Source organism: Pleurodeles waltl, chromosome 7 (assembly GCF_031143425.1).
Source record: "Pleurodeles waltl isolate 20211129_DDA chromosome 7, aPleWal1.hap1.20221129, whole genome shotgun sequence".
Taxonomy (NCBI): Eukaryota; Metazoa; Chordata; class Amphibia; order Caudata; family Salamandridae; genus Pleurodeles; species Pleurodeles waltl.
The window spans coordinates 1,030,624,529-1,030,644,039 of record NC_090446.1 but is presented as its reverse complement, the minus strand read 5'-3'; the positions used below and the strand labels follow the sequence as shown (position 1 = coordinate 1,030,644,039).

Below are 19,511 nucleotides of genomic sequence, written 5' to 3'. Positions count from 1 at the left end.
TCACAGGGCGAGGTGGGGGTTAGGAGGCTCACTGATCCTATTCCACCCTGTGACGAGATGGGAGAGCAGGTACTGGAAAAACACGAAACAGAAAAGTAAAGCCTGCACATCCCTGCCACGACATCGTCTTTCAGATTACTGTTTAAGCACTTGAGGTGGAAGGAAGCTATTTTGCTGCCCTAGGAGTCTACACAGCACCCGAAACGTAAGCAGACCAGCACAGGCGGATGACAGTACCTGAAAAACCTCTGTTGTTTCTTGTGTGTGTCTGTGTGTGATAGTGAATAATGGGGCAGTGAGTGAGAATAATTGAGACTGTGTGTTACTGGGTGAGAATAATTCATATTGTGAATAAGAGCGTGGACCCTGTGGGAGTAAGAGTGACAGAGAATGAGTGTTATGCTGTGTGTGTGTGTCAGGTTTCATCTACAAAAAGAACAGATGATGGATGGAATGAAGAGCAAATCAAACATTCACCCCCAGTCACAAAGATCCGGGTTTAATCCATTGTTTTGTTGCACACCACGCCACCCCAGGTTGGACCCAGCCATATGCAAATCAGTATTGACCCTGTTACTCATGGGAACAGTACAGCCCGAACTGTCAAGCCAGGTCCTCCCTGGATCAGAAACAAGCATCCTAGGACTGGTTTCAGGGTATCACCCTTCATCAGCTAGGCTAGCTTGAATCTAGTGGCGCAGTGAGCACGGGACCCGCGTCTGGGCATACCCTTCCCACTTGGGGCGACAAATGCAAAAAGAACAGATGATGGACGGAATGAAGAGCAAATCAAACATTCACCCCCAGTCACAAAGATCTGGGTTTAATCCACCGTTTCTTTTTTGTTTTTTTTTTGCTCACCACACCACCCCAGGTTGGACCCAGCCATATGCAAATCAGTCTTGACCCTGTTCCTCATGGGAACAGTCCAGCCCGAACTGCCAAGCCAGGTCCTCCCTGGACCGGAAACAAGCATCCTAGGACTGGTTTCAGGGTATCACCCTTCATCAGCTAGGCTAGCTTGAATCCAGTGGCGCAGTAGGCACGGGACCCACGTCTAGGCATACCCTTCCCACTTGGGGTGACAAATGCAAAAAGAACAGATGATGGATGGAATGAAGAGCAAATCAAACATTCACCCCCAGTCACAAAGATCTGGGTTTAATCCATCGTTTTTTTGCTCACCACGCCACCCCAGATTGGACCCAGCCATATGCAAATCAGTCTTGACCCTGTTCCTCATGGGAACAGTCCAGCCCGAACTGCCAAGCCAGGTCCTCCCTGGAGCGGAAACAAGCATCCTAGGCCTGGTTTCAGGGTATCACGCTTCATCAGCTAGGCTAGCTTGAATCCAGAATCATCTAGGAACATACTTGAAAAGCGACATTAGCACAAGTCTGTGTGTATCTCTCCAAGAGAGTAAAAAAAGACGGGTATGGGTTGGAGACTGCGGACTGCTGTCTGTTGGCGGCTAGCTCACACACAGGCGGTCAAGACCAGTCAGTTCTAGGTCGGGTTGTAGATTAAGCACAGCACTTCTGTGGCCCTATAAAAGGCTATGAACTAGCAAGATAGTGACTGGCAACTTCTTCTCGTTGTGTAGCTCCTGCTCTTGCTTAATTCATCACGGTAGAGGGTTTCCTCCACTTTTGTTATGTTATTCCCTTCCGAGGTTCATGGTTCCCTTCCCCCTGGTTGTCTTACTTTCTTTCCTGCTAGATTCCCGTGCTTCATGATCCTCGATCAAGTTGGTCCCATTGTTGCCACTGCTTTTTGCCTGATAGTCCTCTGGGTGTTTCCGGGCCTCTTGGTGTTTTCTAGTGCCTTCAGGGCTCACTCGAATACTCTGTGAGTTCCAGTGCCTTTCTGGCCTCTGTGTCCGTTTACGTGTGAGTCATGTATGCTTAATAATTGTCATGCCATGTGTTCTTTCAGGGCCTTTAGCCCCGTTACTCAGATCACTTATTACAATGCCATTAGAAGGACTCTTCTGTGACGAACCTTTTCTGGTGGGGTGTTTTCCTCTCTGGCCATCCCTTGCCCCTGTACCCCTCTTTCTCTGTTCTGCACTCATCCAGAAGGTTGGACCCTTCTGCCTCTCTGGAACTCCTAAAGGGAGATTGGTGGATTACCGTTTGAGTCCAGAGTCTGTCTCTCCCTCGCAGGAATGGGTACATTCATGCCAGTGTGAGAGTGAGTGCTGAGTGAGATTACATGTGAGTTAATGTAATTGTTAGACCTAATTCAGGGACAGGCAGGAGCTACTGGGCCTCAAATGTGAGGATTGAAATGATTTGCCTTGGTGTCCAGGGGTCCATCATACTATGGCTGTGTAAACTGGGCCAAGTACGACTGCCAGTGTTAGTGATGGCAATCAGTCACTGGCTCCTCAGCGAGGCAGTGTGATGGTGCTCGAGCTCAGCACTCAACATAACACAACAGTGCAATTATCCTACCGAGTGTTTGACTTTCAAGAACAAACGTTCTTTAATGCATACTGGAACTAAATGCTAGACACAGAGAATGCACACAGTGTACTTTTAGTGTCCTGAGGCCTGGTTGTTGCCTTCACCTCTTCCTGCCATCAGCCCTGGTTCCTGCCTTATAGTCCAGGCAGTTCCCCCTTGGATCGAGCATGATTAAGCTCATATGTTGATTCCCCCTATACTCTTGTAAATGTGCACAGTCTGTTCACAGTTGTTTCTCCCATAGTGAGTTTATCAGTGTGTGTTGTCGGGTAGAGCATTTGTGTGGCTGTCCAGTTATTTGCCTGATCTCCCTTTTACAGGTGAGCGTGAGCCAGCAGTTCCTAGTGGCCTCCTCATTTCTGGCTGTCGGGTATGACCGCTCGGGGCAAGTCTTGGTTCATGCATGGCTTTCTGATATGTGCGTGGTGCATCCCTACTTTGGATGATTTGGTTTGAAATGATGCAGCCGTGCACAAGCCGGACTCGGTCAGGCATCACTTGCTGGTGGCGTATACATCTCAGATCATGTTAGAGTTTCAGATAGCATCATGGCTTCAGTTCACATTGCATCTTCAACGCAAGCAGAGTAGCTTAGGTCATGTTGTTTCTTTGGTGTAGGAACAGCAGCTTAGGACATGCAGCTACTTCGATGTAAGCACAGAAGCTCAAGTCATTCAGCGTTTTTGATACAATCACAGTATCTCAGGATATACTACGTTTTCACGGTTTGCTCCAGGAACCAAAATAGCAAGAGCCTCTGACACCAAGCATGCAGCGTACTGTTGTCTTTTTCTTCTGCTGGAGTCATGCTGCACCTCAAACCTTCTGGTCAGTCATTCTTTCTGCAGGGTTGTTAGTCTCCCTCTGTCCCTCACCAGGCAGACCCGTTTCGAGAGATTTCAGAATACATGAGCTGCTCTTTAGCAAAGGGTAGACTTTGTGATGTCACCTCATCTCTGACAAAGTGGCTTTCACGCAGGCACCAGCTCTGGTTGGACCTCATTCCTCTAAGTAGTCTGCAGAGCACTCATTTCCTTGGTCAGAGGAATGTGGAACTGGAACAATAAGTGGGTCATTGGGTCGCTCTTCCACTGTCTGTACGTTCAGAACGCATTTGGGGTGGTTCAACTTTCAAGTGTCTCATCAAGTCTGCTCTCCAGACACAACCTTTGCCTTTGTTTTTAGTAATTCTCCTCATAGGAGGGTACTATCCAACCTGGCACACCCACAACAGAGGCATAAAGAGGCGGTGTGAGCTTTCTGCACATAGTTATTAGCCATACTAAAAGAGTGATCAGGGAAAGATAAAAGGCTGGGCCTCTTTTAAGGGGTCCCATTCATCCCTGCTGTAGGAAGCTGGCTCTTTTTATAGTGCACTAAAATGGAGTACACTGTGCAGCTAGTCCAGTGGATCCCAATTGGCATTGCAGAGGCAAAAGTAGATAGGTCTAATGCTCTATTCTATTTAGTGGTAGTGTGGGCGAGCAGTTAGGCATATCAGAGAGTAGTGCTAAGCATTTGTTGTACTCACAGAGGCAATAAATGAGAGACACACTCAAAGATTAAATCCGAGCCACATTTAGAAAAATACAATTTCTTTTTATATATGTTTCAAACCCAAGATCTTTTGTAATCAGGTAAGTAAACTTTCAAGCATAAATACTTTGCAGTAAAAAAAATCAACAGTGTAGTTTTTCAGTTCAGCAATGTTAATCTATGGGAGGAAAACAAGAATGCAGTTTAGCAGGTAAGTCCATGATTACAAATCCAGTCTTTGGGGTTTTAGGTCAACTCCAGGCAAGGTTCAAATCAGTACCAAGAGTGCACCCTCACTGGGACAGGGGCGGTCAGGTGCAGAGGCTAAATTCGGAGTTGGGTGCCCAATGTTAACCAATGGAAACTGGGAGTGACCGAAGATGTACTGCTCACAGGTAAGTAAAGCAGTGTTTAGGGGTCGATCTCCTGGGTTTAAGATAATCACAAGGGGGGTCCACAAGGCAGCACCAAAGTTACACCCTCAGCGGCGCAGGAGTGGCTGGATGCAGGGTGCCAACACAGCATTGGGTGCCCAATATTAACCAGTGGAGACTAGGGGTAACCCAAAGATGTGCTGCTTACAAGGGTCGATCTCCTGGGGTTGAGGTAAGCACAGGGAGGAGGAGCCACAAGGCAGTACCAAGCTTACACCCTCAGCTGCACAGGGGCGGCCAGGTGTAGAGTGCCAACACAACGTCGGGCGCCCAATGCATATCAGTGGGGAAATCAGTTTTGGAAAAAGGCTGCTGGCTCGGGCCAGGAAGCTAAATGTAGAAAACCCATAGCTGCCCAGGTAAGTTCTGATGATGGGGAAATTATGGACACCAAAGGTCCAGCTTCCAAGCCCAGGTGCTTCTTGTGCAGCGTTGTCCTTTGGCATTGGGAACAGCTTACTGGACAGGTCACAGTCAGGGGTAGTCTTTGATTTAGGCTGCAGGCTTTAAGGCAGACAGAGTCTGGCAGGGATCAGCCAACAGTGGACTCGGACTCAGAATCGCTGGGGGACCTTCACAGGACCGGTGGGCCACTAGGACTCTGGGTGTGGGTGTCGGGTGCAGAGGTGGGTCCGGAGGCGGTTTTGCTGTTCCTCATGGCAGAGTTCTTTGTCTTTTAAGTTGGTTGTTTCTCAACCAGGTCCACTGTTCTTGGAAAATCTAGATCTTTATCAAAGGCAGGCAGTCCTCCCAAAGCTTTGGTGGTCACTGGGCTGCAGGACAGGTCTTTTGGGGCAGGATCGTCGAGGGCTGCAGACAGGCCAGTAGGGCAGCGACCAAGTCAGTTGGTGTCTACAGTCTTCTGAGCTGATGCAACTCTGTTGTGCCCGGCTCTTTTTAGGTCGTCAGGAATCTGAGTTCTAGGTTTCAGGGGTGCCACCTAAATACTGAATTTAGGGGAACCACAGGGAGTGCCAGATCGTAGCCAATGGGCTACTCACCTTTAGGATAACTACACCCTTTATATGACCACTTCCATTGGGAAGTGGGCGTAATCCTAGTTATCTAATTCCTTCCAAAGAAGATGGAGGAATTTAAAAAGTAGTGTCCACTTCAGCTCGTCCACCTTAGGGGTGGGACTGGCATGAAATGGGCACTCCTCCTGATTTAACTAATTTTCCCGCTAGTCCTGCTGCCAAAAGGGGGACAGGAACTGGGGGTCAGCCTTCTCTACCATTTGGAGAGGCATGGGTCGCATTACAAAGGCGGCAAGGCCTTTGAAGCTCCCCGCACTGGAATGTCCATCCTGGCTGGACAAGCTGTTAGCGCTTCCGCCTGGAGCAGGCCTTTGTTCTGAGCTCTGAAGACCGTTGGCTCTCACCTCAGTGGACTACCAATACGAGGAGGACTGGGAGATTTTTCTGGTCCAGTGTACTTACTCCCTATACGTGAACCTATAATAAAAAATGTGTACACTGTTCCAAAGCAAGAATATTGTCAATGAGGACGAAAAGAAGACTGAAAGAAGGTATTGTAGGAGTGCCCTCAAGCATCACAATAGCATGCTAGGCATCATCATCGGGCTAACTCCTCGCCAGACCGGCACTGCAACGTCTGACGGGCCACCACACAAGAGGTGGTAGCTCTGCAACCGGAAAATGATTCTGCAGATCAAATTAGGTCCGCAGGACGTGCTGACAGAGGAGGAAAGGAGAGTGAAGGGTATATAAAATTGGCTCTGAACACCTAATGACTACATTTAATGTTTATAGTAAGGGTCAGGCCAAGATTAAAAACAAGTGGGAGTATCAAGGGAATAATGTCTCCTATACTCCTAAAAAAGGGAAGGAGGAAAGAGTCTTCACTCCTAACACTGGGTCGACATGTTTTGCGCCTACTCGGTCAGGGATTGATCCACTGGCGCTTCATCAGGACCGTTTAGTTATAACTTCTCCTTATTATACAAAAAACAAAAACAAAAACCGTAAATGCTGGGAGGTCACTTACAGTCTGTGGACCAGTCGTCACAGTCAGTCTAATTGTAGGTCGCCCATCCCATGTAAAGACAGGGCATCATAGGGACGCGTAAAACCTCATAACCAAGGTGAGTTCATTCAACTCTGTTGGTGGTCTGCTTTTTGCCTACCCGAGGTCGCGTGCCTCACACAGAACTCTGTCAGAGGTGGCTGCACTGGTTTTGACCAGTCCGTGTCCACGCTAGGAGTTGGTAGGTTTTCAAGGGGTACCTCCTAAGGAGCCCTCTGACTGCTTGTAATAATAAATCCATCACTGGATTCAGTGAGGGTTTATTAATATGAGATGTTTGATACCAAACCTCCCTATCTTCAACAAAGCCATCATGTAGCTGGGGAACTCGTAATGGCCAGTGTCCAGTACATGTACTTAAAATGGTTTCCCTATTCACTTATCGACAAAGACATAGCAGGGGCATATCTGCTCATGCAGGTTTGCCCTCACATGTAATATAATGCACCCTGCCTTTAAGGCTAGAAAGCCTGCTAGAGGGGTGACAAACATATGTTGCATGCATTGCAAAGGGGGCAGGGCACACAGGCTGTGTGCCATGTCATGTTTTCATTTTAGTTTGGCACCAAGGCACGCAGCTTGCGAAAGCAGCACTGTGTGCAGTTACTGAGAAGGTCCCTGAGGGTGGCACAATTTGTGCTACAGCCCTCTGGGGCCTTCCTTTAGTACCCTATGCCCTTGGTACAAGGGGTACCATTTACTAGGGACTTACAGTGGTAGCTATAGGTTTGCCAATTGGGAAAAACGACTGCTGTTTTGGGGGAAAGAGATCCGGCACTGGGTGATTTGTTGACAGAGCTAACTGCTCTCACACAAGCCTTTGTGACCTCCTTCCCGGAAGTTAACCGTGGTATGGGGATTTGTGGAGATGCAACATGGAGAGTTGTTGAGACATAGAATGGGTAGTTGTAGAGACCTATGTAGTCAATATGGATTTGAACGCTTGCATTCTTGCCATTGATTATTTGAGAATGTGTGTTGGCAAAAGGAGCGTTATTCAGTTAATTAGGGAGATTATATCACATTGGAAATAGTTTCCCACCCTGGCGTTGCTAAGGAGAAAATGTGTCTATCTTTTTTATGAAGTGCAATGCAGCACATAGAGTCCTAATCATCTTATCAGTAAACATTACATGAAGGCCCACCGCCACCAGCCACACCACCGGTTTCCAATGTTCTGCCAAACTTAGGAGCTCATTTCAGGAAGATGGATTAGATGTCCATAACGCCAAAAACGTGTTATCATATTGAAAATTCATATAAATAGCAGTAAACTGTAGAGAGCAACTCACAAAACCTTTCGGCATTTAAATCATTCATGAGTACACTTTTGCGAGCAAAGATCACTGTATCTGGATGCCTGAGAACGAGACTTACCAAACAATTGTGCTCAACTTAAACAGCAACACGTCGCATCACTGCTTCCTGCGCCTCTGCAAGTTACAGAGAAAAATGCAACACCACCAGGCCTGGTTTACCGTAATACTGTAGAACAAGGCCTTCACCCTTAACCCACTCTCACACACCCCCAAAGAAGGGCACGGTGAAAACTCCACTGAGGCGTCGCTATTGAGGGTCTCACAATAGGTTGGCGGCCCATGATACACAGCAACAAAAACACTCCTTTTTTAGGAGGGCAGGAAGTGACAGATACGATGATTTTTGTTTGCCATATCTATTCCCTCATCTCACTTTTGTTAATCATCGCCTCCTTCTGAGCAGCGTCTTCCTCATATAGTGCCCCCCCAGTGGCTATCCAGCTCTCTTCCTGTAAGCAGAGTCTAATCAACCCCTTCTGGCATTCTCGTCGAAGTTTCCAGGTTCTAGTCCGGCAGTGGATGCCTCGCCCCAGGATCACAAAATATGTTTCTTGTTAGCTGACTGGTATGGGACACTGGATTCTGATTGATAAATGTTGGTACCCCAGCTGGAGGATTCTGCCCCATTTAATAACAAAGTTACTAACCTAGTTGTGTATTGTAACAGTCAGCTCTGAGACTGGTTCGGGGAAGCATTCCCATTGTGCTTATGCCACACAGACAAGTCCAGCCAAGGCATTTGCAATGAGGTCTTAGCCGGAAGATTGAGAAGAGCTGGGAGTCTCAAAGCAGGAGAAACCCAAAACAAGGGTACAAAAGCAAGGGAGGTTGTCCCATTTAACTGTTAATCTTTGAGGGTTTCTGTGAACAAAGAGCCTGTAGAGGGATCCCTAGCTTCAGAGAGGCGATCTGTCTCCTTTCCTCCACAAGCAAAAGTCTGATCCACTACAAAGGATCCCTGGAATGTCCTGAAACAATCCAGTAATTCATTTCTTCTGTTTTGGCTTTTTCCAACCCAAATCTTAGATACCGCTTGGATCTAGCAAATACAAAATGGATTCTAGTGACTACGGCCACGTGTATTATATATAGTCCATACATGCATGCTCTAATCCCAGAAAATGCACACAAACAACATCCATATCCTACATGGGTGGGCGAAGGATCTAATGGCTGAGGACTCGGAGGCCATTCGCAAAATATTGGGAAAGGCAAGTAAGAGACTTCCATGGCACAGGAAGCTATACAGGCCTGTCATACCAATATACACAATATTGCTGCCACCACTGTAAGTCGTCTACAGCCCTGTGAGCTAACAGTAAACATGCTCAGTAAAAGAAGGGTACACATGGTGTGCCACTCCCGACCACAGTACCTCACTCTGGGTCTCAATTCATATCAGAAAATACATTGCAGACACATGATTTGGCTTGTATAATGAATTCAAGGCCTTGGTCAACACTCCAGAGTCATGCAGGGGGCCTTTCTCTGTCCCAATAGTGAACACATGACTTTCCGGGCTCTCCTAAAAGTGAGAAGCTAAGTACTGGTGTCTCAGTGCCTGTCAAGAGACCTGAGTTGATGTGGGTTTTCTGACTTTCTTTGTTTCCAGTTGTATAACCAACTGACTTTTATGTTTTGAGTTTCTACTGAAATCAACAATTTAATGTTGATGTCGGGGCGGGGCTGATGGAGGTGTTAGTGCTTTGTGGTATGCATGGTGTATTCAGACAGTTTTTAAATTGAACCCTCCTCCTTGTGACAATAACTGTTGATTTATCTGCAGTGGCGGCTGCCAGTTAACGGGGGTGGCCGGGCGGGTGAGAGGGTGCAATGGGATGGGAGGTTCAGAAAAAATAAATAAAAAAAACAAAACACTTACCTTCAAGGGAAGACGCGTTTGTCTTCCCCTCCGTCCTCTTCCCGGCTGCACAGGCTCCCAGCCAATCATGACGCTGCTGTCACCAGCATATCAGCAGTGTCGTGATTGGTCTGAGCGGCCTGCTTTGCCGCTCAGACTGGAAGTAGGAGCCTGGGCATGTTCCCCACTCGGCTGTGCAATACAGCCGGGTACAGAACATGCAAAGTGCGCATGTCTTGTTTGGCCAGCCCAACAAGGCCGGCCAAGCAGACATGCGCACTTATTGTGATGCATAGCCCTCTTCCCGCCCCATCCTTCCAGCCCCTTACTACAAGGAAAAATAAAATGATAATAACGTAGTGTACGTTATTATCATTTTATTTTTCCTTTTTGGAAAATCAAGCGGGGCGACGCTCCTCCGCCTTAGCGGAGGAGCCGCCCCTGTTTATCTATCTCTAGATTAGACAGCTTGTAGAAATAAAATGACTTTTTGAGTGAGACCTGTTTTAGTGGTGTTTATTCCATTGAGATGTCCAAAAATACCGTAGCCTCAAACGTGTTTACAATCCTTAGATGGCTTTAAATCTTCTTCGCAAATGTAGCAGAAATGTGGATGTATCTGAAGTCTGCAATTGTTGAAATGTTTCTGGGCAATGCAATGACTGCACAATGGTCTGCGTTACTAGAATGTCCTGCCGTTTTGGCATGTCTTATTACTACACCTTTCTGTTAATTCTTAGCTTATTACTTAATCAAAAGTGTCACGGGGTATTTCGGCCCTATTTTCATTTTTACTTTTCATTTTTTTCAGATGCAAGTCATACGACATAATGAAGATGTTTTGAGAACAGCATTGATATCGAAGGATCGTAAGCTTGCAAAGCTCTTCGAGCAGGGTACCTTAGGAGAGAAAAGGTTGCTCAGTGAGGCTTTTCGGTTGAACAGCGATCTCTTCAAACCTGTGATCATACATTCGGATTCCGACTGGATTCCTTCTCACTCTGAGCCCACCCAGGACTTTCAGCAGTTCTATGAGGACCCTTGCCGATGCACACCGAGCTCCAAAAGGAGCATCATCTACGTGCAACCCATTGGTAATCTTCACAAATTAAGTGTATGTTTGGTAAATGTTCTTTTTCAGAAACAAGGTCAGTGCTTAATTTGTGCTTGTTGTTTCCGGTGCTGAGCACCGGCACTTATTTCTTCTGTCTCAAGCATCTGCTGCGAGCAAAAGACACATATGGGAATGACGGAGGAAGAGAAAAACGAAAAAGCGTCACAAACGGGAGAAAGTAGAAAGCTGCTAGAGTGAGCTGAAGGGGCAGGAAGTGGTTTTAAATGCATTGAAGAGGCCCGAAATGGCTTTAAGATTACGCTGCCTCAGTATTCTGTGTTCACACATTTAATTGCAGCAGCCGCATGTTTAAGAGTAGTTCTTTGGGCACCAGCACCTTTTTATTTACAAATTAAGCACTGAACAAAGTGCACATCAGACACAGATTGTCCTCTCTAGAAACTACTTGCCTCAATCAAAATTCCTACTGAGACCTCGAGTAACAAATTTTTCCAAGCAAATGTAGTTTTCAACATCCTTTCTTTATGTGGTTGAAAGCACCTAATTCAAGTCCCAGGTGGGCGTTTTTCTCTTGCCAATTGTTTTTTCACTCATACAGCCAGAGATCAAAAGAAGTTCATAGCTGCGTGATCTGGCTCACTTTTACTTATGGAAGTGTGTAGGAAGTTGGCTCTGTATATACTATTTCTTTTTTTTCATTATTATTAGCTTTATTTCGGTAATAAAAATACCATAAAAGCACATCCCATGATACACATATCAACATAAGTAAAACCATGAATTAAAACACTACAATTTAAAACATTCTACCTATAAAAAGTTCAAAACAAGAAATACAATAATATTAAAAGATAAAAAGTACGACTATATAGCGATTAATATCAAATATTCTCTATAAAAATAAAATAAAAAAGGCATTTCCGTTATTATCTGTGAACATGCGCTTATTCAGGAAGTGCCTCTAAACGTTTTGCTCTTACATGCCAAATTGCATCTAAGAATCTAGCCAACGCACATACCACTATACCATGGGTGTTAGTTTTGCATATCCTAAGAGCTAGAAGCCGATTATTAAAGCCCATGGATCTGCAAAGAGGTATAATCCATTGAATCTGTTGTTTATCGTAGGCAGGACAATGGAATAAAACATGCGCAATACATTCTGGTGAGCCACAGCCCATAGGGCATAAATTGGATTGAGAATCCTGTTGAGACCATTTATAGGTGAAAGTACGTAGTGGTAGCGATCCCAACCTAAACCTGATATAAAGTGCACGTACTCGAGGGGATAAGATCAGATCCATGTAATTTTCGAATTCATAATGGCATTTGACTGATATGAACTTGTCTGTCAAGCTGAGCGGAGACACCACAGCCAATTTGCCTATTTTCAATTTTAACCAGTATGCATCCTTAAAAATTTGCGCCGCATTTTTGGGAAGACCACATGGGGCTGTCCAAAAATGGGCCAATCCTAAATTGGTCAAACAATCTTCAACATGGTTGCACCCTGGGATTTTCCTCGTAACATTTTTACTAAGCAAGACATTCAACCATATCCTAAAGGGGCTGAAAATGTCCGAGGACCATATCCTAATCCAATACAGTATTGGTCTTAAAGCGGCTATATGCGCAATAGAGTCTAAATTCAGGTCCATCCGAACAGGCAACGTAGGATAACTAGTAGGTATTTTGAGCAAAGCCTTTATAAATGAATTTTCAGTAAGCTCTAGGTCCCTCAAGTTGCCATGCCCCCATAGCTCTGCTCCATACAGGACACTCCCTCTTGCTTGTATTTTATATATTTCCATTGCAGGAGAGATTGCAAATCTGGGAGACCTATTGGCAAATCTCAGAACGCCACCCAAATTCTGTTTCAATCTCATATGAGCCTTTAGTAACTGGGCCTGCCATCTGTGCGTATCCTCTAATCTAACCCCCAGATAATCAAAATCAGCGACTCTCTCCAATACTTCCCCTTCCATTACAATTGTCTTCCTTACTGTACATTTTTTGTCACCAAAGATCATGTATTTAGTTTTCATGGAGTTGACTTCAAGACCATAATCTTTGCAGAAGGACGTAAACTTCACAAGTAAATTTGTAAGGCCAGAAGCGGTTTGGGATAATAATAAAGTATCGTCTGCAAAAAGTAAGCAGGGGTCTTTACCCCATCTAATTTAGGTGCATCATTATCACAGGCGAGTAAGTAAGGGATGCATCTATACTATTTCAAACTAAGAAATAGTGTGCACAGAGTCCAAGGGTTCCCCTTAGAGGTAAGATAGCGGCAAAAGTATATCATTCTAATGCTCTATTTTGTGGTAGTGTGGTCGAGCAGTAGGCTTATCAGAGGGTAGTGTTAAGCATTTGTTGTACACACACGGGCAATAAATGAGGAACACACTCTCAAAGACTTACTCCAGGCCAATAGGTTTTTATATTGAAAAATATATTTTCTTAGTATATTTTAAGAAACACAGGTTCAAGATTTACAATAAACACTTTAAATGTAAGGTACTTCACTTAGATACTTTAGGAACTTTGAATAAAAACAATATCATTTACAGTCTTTGTAAAAATGACAATAAACTATTTTCAAAGTGGACACAGTGCACAAATCAACAGTTCCTGGGGGAGGTAAGTAAAGGTTAGATTAGGAGGTAAGTAAACACTTACAAGAGTCAGTTCTGGGGCATAGGCAGCCCACCGTTGGGGGTTCAAGGCAACCCCAAAGTTACCATACCAGCAGCTCAGGGCCGGTCAGGTGCAGAGGTCAAAGAGGTGCCCAAAACACATAGGCACCTATGGAGAACAGGGGTGCTCTGGTTCCAGTCTGCCAGCAGGTAAGTACCTGCGTCCTCGGGGGGCAGACCAGGGGGGTTTTGTAGAGCACTGTGGGGGACACAAGTAGGCACACAAAACACACCCTCAGCGGCACAGGGGAGGCCGGGTGCAGTGTGCAAAGCAGCCGTTGGGTTTCAGGTAGGAAACAATGGAGGGACCCGGGGTCATTCTAGCGGTGCAGGCAGGGCACAGGGGGGGCTCCTTGGGGCAGCCACCACCTGGGCTAGGCAGAGGGTCGCCTGGGGGTCACTCCTGCATCGAAGTTCGGTTCCTTCAGGTCCTGGGGGCTGCGGGTGCAGTGTTGGTTCCAGGCGTCGGGTCCCTTGTTACAAGCAGTCGCGGTCAGGGGGAGCCTCTGGATTCTCTCTGCAGGCGTCGCTGTGGGGGCCCAGGGGGGGTGGTCTCTGGTTACTCACAGGCTCGCAGTCACTGGGGAGTCCTCCCTGAGGTGTTTGTTCTCTGGATCTTGAGCCCGGGGCGTCGGGTGCAGAGTGTGAAGTCTCACGCTTCCGGCGGGAAATGTGCAGTCTTGGAAAGTTGCTTCTTTGTTGCAAAGAAGTAGCTGGTTTTGAGCAGGGCCGCTGTTCACGGGAGTTTCTTGGTCTTTAATCCAGGGCAGTCCTCTGAGGCTTCAGAGGTGGCTGGTCCCTGTCGGATGCGTTGCTGGAGCAGGTTTTTGAAGTTGGAGACAGGCCGGTAGGGCTTGGGCCAAAGCAGTTGTCATCTTCCTCCTTCTCTGCAGGCTTGTAGGTCAGCAGTCCTTCTTGTTTCTTCAGGTTGCAGGAATCTGGTTTCCTAGGTTCTGGGGTGCCCCTAAATACTGAATATAGGGGGGTGTTTTAGGTCTGGGAGGGCAGTAGCCAATGGCTACTGTCCTTGAGGGTGGCTACACCCTCTTTGTGCCTCCTCCCTGTGGAGAGGGGAGCACATCCCTAATCCTATTGGGGAAATCCTCCAAAACCAAGATGGAGGATCTCTAAAGGCAGGGGTCACCTCAGCTCAGGGCACCTTAGGGGCTGTCCTGACTGGTGGGTGACTCCTCCTTGTTTTTCTCATTATCTCCCCTGGACTTGCCGCTAAAAGTGGGGGCTGTGTCCAGGGGGTGGGCATCTCCACTAGCTGGAGTGCCCTGGGGCATTGTAACACGAAGCCTGAGCCTTTGAGGCTCACTGCTAGGTGTTACAGCTCCTGCAGTTAAGCACCTCCACCCAGTGCAGGCTTTGTTTCTGGCCTCAGAGAGCACAAAGGCTCTCACCCCAGGTGGTCAGAAACTCGTCTCTCAGCAGCAGGCTGGCACAGACCGGTCAGTCCTTCACTGAAGGATTCGGTAAAATACAGGGGGCATCTCTAAGATGCCCTCTATGTGCATTTTTTTATAAATCCAACATTGGCATCAGTGTGGGTTTATTATTCTGAGAAGTTTGATACCAAACTTCCCAGTATTCAGTGTAGCCATTATGGAGCTGTGGAGTTCGTTTTTGAGAAACTCCCAGACCATATACTTAATATGGCCACATTGTACTTACAATGTCTAAGAATAGACTTAGACACTGTAGGGGCATATTGCTCATGCAGCTATGCCCTCACCTGTGGTATAGTGCACCCTGCCTTAGGGCTGTAAGGCCTGCTAGAGGGGTGACTTACCTATGGCACAGGCAGTATTTCGTGAGCATGGCATCCTGAGGGGGATGCCATGTCGACTTTGCCTTTTTCTCCCCACCAACACACACAATCTACAATGGCAGTGTGCATGTGTTAGGCGAGGAGTCCCTTAGGGTGGCACAACATATGCTGCAGCCCTTAGGGACCTTCCCTGGTCACAGGGCCCTTGGTACCACTGGTACCTTTTACAAGGGACTCAACTGTGTGCCAGGGATGTGCCAGTTGTGGAAACACTGGTACATTTTAGGTGAAAGAACACTTGTGCTGGAGCCTGGTTAGCAGGGTCCCAGCACACTTCTCAGTCAAGTCAGTATCAGGCAAAAAGTGGGGGGTAACTGCAACAGGGAGACGTTTTCCTACACAAGCCCCCCCCAGCCCACAGGCCAGGAGACTTAGCCAAAGCTGGGAGAGTCTTCCTAGTCTGTCAGGCGAGGAAGAGTAGGGGAAATAGGCTGGTTTGTTGCAGGACCTTCTCTGCCTTACATCCTCCTGTTCAGGTCATTCCCTCTGGGGAACTGACCCACTTCCACAGTGACAGGACCTAGTCTGAATAGCCTCTTGTCTGTGTCTTTCATGTCTTCACCCATTCTCTCTATTTTGGGGATAGAGGTATCCACCTCTGCTAATCTTATTTTAGCCAGGGTCACCCCTAGCTTACCCAAAGAGGTTACCCAGAGCTGGAGTAACCCCACCATGACCAACAGGGTCAGGGGGCCTAACTTGCTATTTGGCTTGGGGTCAGACCACCATGCCAAGGATAGTGCAGCCATAAAGGCAAACACCCAGCAGAGGCCACTGACAGCTGTCAGTGCCCAGAACCACACCTTTAGCTCTTCACCAACAAGGGAAGGGGCTAAGTTACAGGCTTCTTTGGGTTCAGGGTGCCTGTCTGATGTCTTGGAGTGGGGGTTACTACAGCTTGTAGTAAACACCCTTCTTCCACTCTTTCTTCTGTTAACTGAGGAGCCACCCACTCAGGTTTAACAGTTGCCTGACTAGCCAGGACTTCTTGTGGGCCAGGTTGGACTTTGCCAGTGCCATTTGTGGAGTTCTCCCCTACTGGAGCAGAATCTCATTGGCTTGCTGGAACCTTGGCTAAAGGTTATCCACCTTTCCTACTCTGTTTTCTTTTCTTTTTCTTCTGGGGCCTACTTGCAGTTACTGCAGGGGTAGCACCTCCAGAATCCTTGGGAGAGGGCTGGCACTGGACCAGTTCCTCTCTCGGGCTCTGACTAACCTCTGGGTAGTCATTTCCAAGGAGAAAATCAAGGGGGAGGTCTGTACTGACTGCCACCCTTCTCCAGCTAAAAGTCCCACCCACTTCTATGGGCACAAAAGCCACAGGGCTATCACTGACCCTGTCTGGGCTAACTCTTACTCTGGTAGTCTCACCTGGGATGTACTGGTTTGAGAACACCAGCCTGTCATGCACAATAGTGTGACTGGCACAAGTGTCTCTCAGGGCAGTGGCTGGGATTCCATTCACCAGTAGGTGGTGGAAGTGTCTTAGGGCTGTAAGGCCTGCTAGAGGGGTGACTTACCTATGCCACAGGCAGTATTTTGTGGGCGTGGCATCCTGAGGGGGATGTCATGTCGACTTTGCCTTTTTCTCCCCACCAACACACACAATCTACAATGGCAGTGTGCATGTGTTAGGTGAGGGGTCCTTTAGGGTGGCACAACATATGCTGCAGCCCTTAGGGACCTTCCCTGGTCAAAGGGCCCTTGGTACCACTGGTACCTTTTACAAGGGACTTATCTGTGTGCCAGGGATGTGCCAATTGTGGAAACAATGGTACATTTTAGGTGAAAGAACACTGGTGCTGGGGCCTGGTTAGCAGGGTCCCAGCACACTTCTCAGTCAAGTCAGCAATCCGTATCAGGCAAAAGTGGGGGGTAACTTCAACAGGGAGCCATTTTCCTACAAAGTGTTTCTGGTTCAGTAACTGAGACGTCCTCTTTCATATACGATTGAGTATCTAAGTGGTGGGCAGTGATGGCAGGAGATCTGTGTTCCAATCTCCTTTTTAGGTCACGCCTGTGCTGCATGCACTCTTGCTTGCGAGAGATACTGTATACAACCAGGGGCTCGCAGTCCACCCATTGCTTAACATTTGTTGGCTTCACTGTCACTGTCATTTGCTGCCCTCTAATTAACCAGTGTGTGCTGGCTGCACTTCCTCTTATTTCATTGGAGCATGGACGAGGTACTGATTGCTTCAAATTGAAAGCTGTCCTTACACAGATCATACTGAGATTGAAGTACTTATTTTTTCTTCCTCCCTGGTATTATTGTTGAACATCTTGCGTTTTTTAACTTTGTTTGACAATGTCACACGCACTTCAAAAAAGCCCTTTTCTCCTCTGAAATGGTTGATTATTGTGACACCAGATGTTATCTGCTTTCAAATTTATTTTCCCTAAGTCAAGGGTACAGTTGCTGTCTTTGAGAGTTTTTTTTGTGCCAAATGCCATATTTTTTTCTTTTTTACATATAGGGAGATTAACTGATTTGCTAAGAATCACGAGGGTGTTGGCCGACACCTAACAAGCATTGGCAAAGCCAATAGGTCCTGCCTTTGAGACTATTGGCTCTTCCGTTGCCTTTTGTTCTTTGTGTACAGCATAGGCATTGCCGACTTTGGCATTGACTTGTAGCCTAGCCATGCTGTATAACAGTATGGTTGCTGTGCACTATAGCTAAAAATAATAATAACAAGCATTTGCAATGCAACGGGTCTCACATTTGTTCGAGTTAGAGCTACTAGAGTTGTAAACTCCTAACCGGACTTTTCTTGCCACACAAATTGAAAGAATAAAAAATGAGCGCGATTTACTATGTAAAACCCAGTGCGATCGCGCTGCGTGGAAAATAAAAAGATAAAGTAGTGCAGAAACCAAGCTGAAAACATCGAAACTCGTAAGTTTTCAATAGTTGGCCGGTGCGCTCGAGGAGGGCTAAACACCGGCAAAGGCATGAGGTATGCATGCCTTTCACTAATGAAAGCAAGCGGATTTTAAAAGGAAAGTCCACAAACCAATGAAAGTGACAAGCGTAACATGGGTGTGGTTACAAGCCCAAAGAGAGATTACAACAGGAACGGAACGCTTGTGCGCTCCACCCTAAAAAAAGGACTATGATGCACCCAGCACTAATGCAGTTTAAAATAAAACACAATAGCTCTGGCTGCATCATAGTGCTTTTTAAATTTGTTTTAGCCACACTACAAAGTATCTACGCTACTGTATAGCATGACAACAAAACATTGCCAAAGTTAATAGCTCTCATGGGAGAGACCTATTGACTTTGCCAATACTTATTAGAATTTTTTGTACAAATTGTATAGTTAATGACAAGTCGAAAAATGTACGTAATTTGAATAAGGCTCAAACTTGGCAGCTATTCATAAAAATAAGGGACCCTTAAGATGTACGTAATTTGTTTTATTTAGGAAAAGTTCAGATCATTTTAATGAGAAAAAGAAATAATACATAACACTTTTAGTTATGGTACATACTTGTGCCTGCTTTCTTTTCAGCAGGCCACCCATTAAAAAAATGTTTGCTCCCTGCAATTAAGTTTGTATTTTACTCACCCACTTTTATGCCACTCTTTCAAATACATCCACAACACCACAACAGGAATCAACACTACACTGATAACTCCACAGCATTCATTTCACTACAGCAGCCCCCTTTCACCATCAGGGTCTGTTAAACTAGGCCGAATCAATTACTTTGTTCTTCTATCTAGCAATGTACTATAATAACCTGATTCCCCTGTATCTTTGTGTGCATGATGTATTGATACGTTTGTAGCATACTGAGTTCTCCAATGCAATATTTTGTGAAATATTCTCTGCCTAGGCACATACCATTTTTTTTTCTTATAACCCTTTTCCTAGTGAGATGTTCACTGACGCATGCAGTACACTGATGACCTACCCAAGAAAAAAAACTACTTAAAGTTTTATTTAAGGTCTGCTCGACAGTGCAGCTACGTGCTGATCTATTGTTATCGATTGTTGATGCTTAGTACAGAGAAATGGGTTTTAAAGGGGGGGGGTTAGTTATCTGTCATCTTGTTATGTTGGCTGTTTGGTGTATCTTTCAACCTGTTAGGAAGTGCTTCCGTTGAGAAACAAGCATTGGCAAACCCAATATGTTTTATTGACGTTGACAGTTTTGTTTAGCCACGCTGTAGGGCAACGTGGATGTTGTGCAGCTTGGCTGAAAGTAAAGGAAAAAAGGCACTAGGATGCA

The 19,511-nt window shown here is 46.2% G+C and overlaps 1 protein-coding gene across 2 annotated transcripts in view; it reads left to right on the top strand.

Moving 5' to 3' along the window:
- The window catches only part of AMZ2 (archaelysin family metallopeptidase 2), a 301,951-nt gene that overhangs the window by 62,495 nt on the left and 219,945 nt on the right, over positions 1-19,511 (top strand). For both annotated transcript variants that reach the window (XM_069199871.1, XM_069199873.1), the window contains exon 3: positions 10,476-10,758. In XM_069199871.1, coding sequence (XP_069055972.1) covers positions 10,476-10,758 — 283 coding nt within the window. The remainder of the gene's footprint in view (positions 1-10,475; positions 10,759-19,511) is intronic.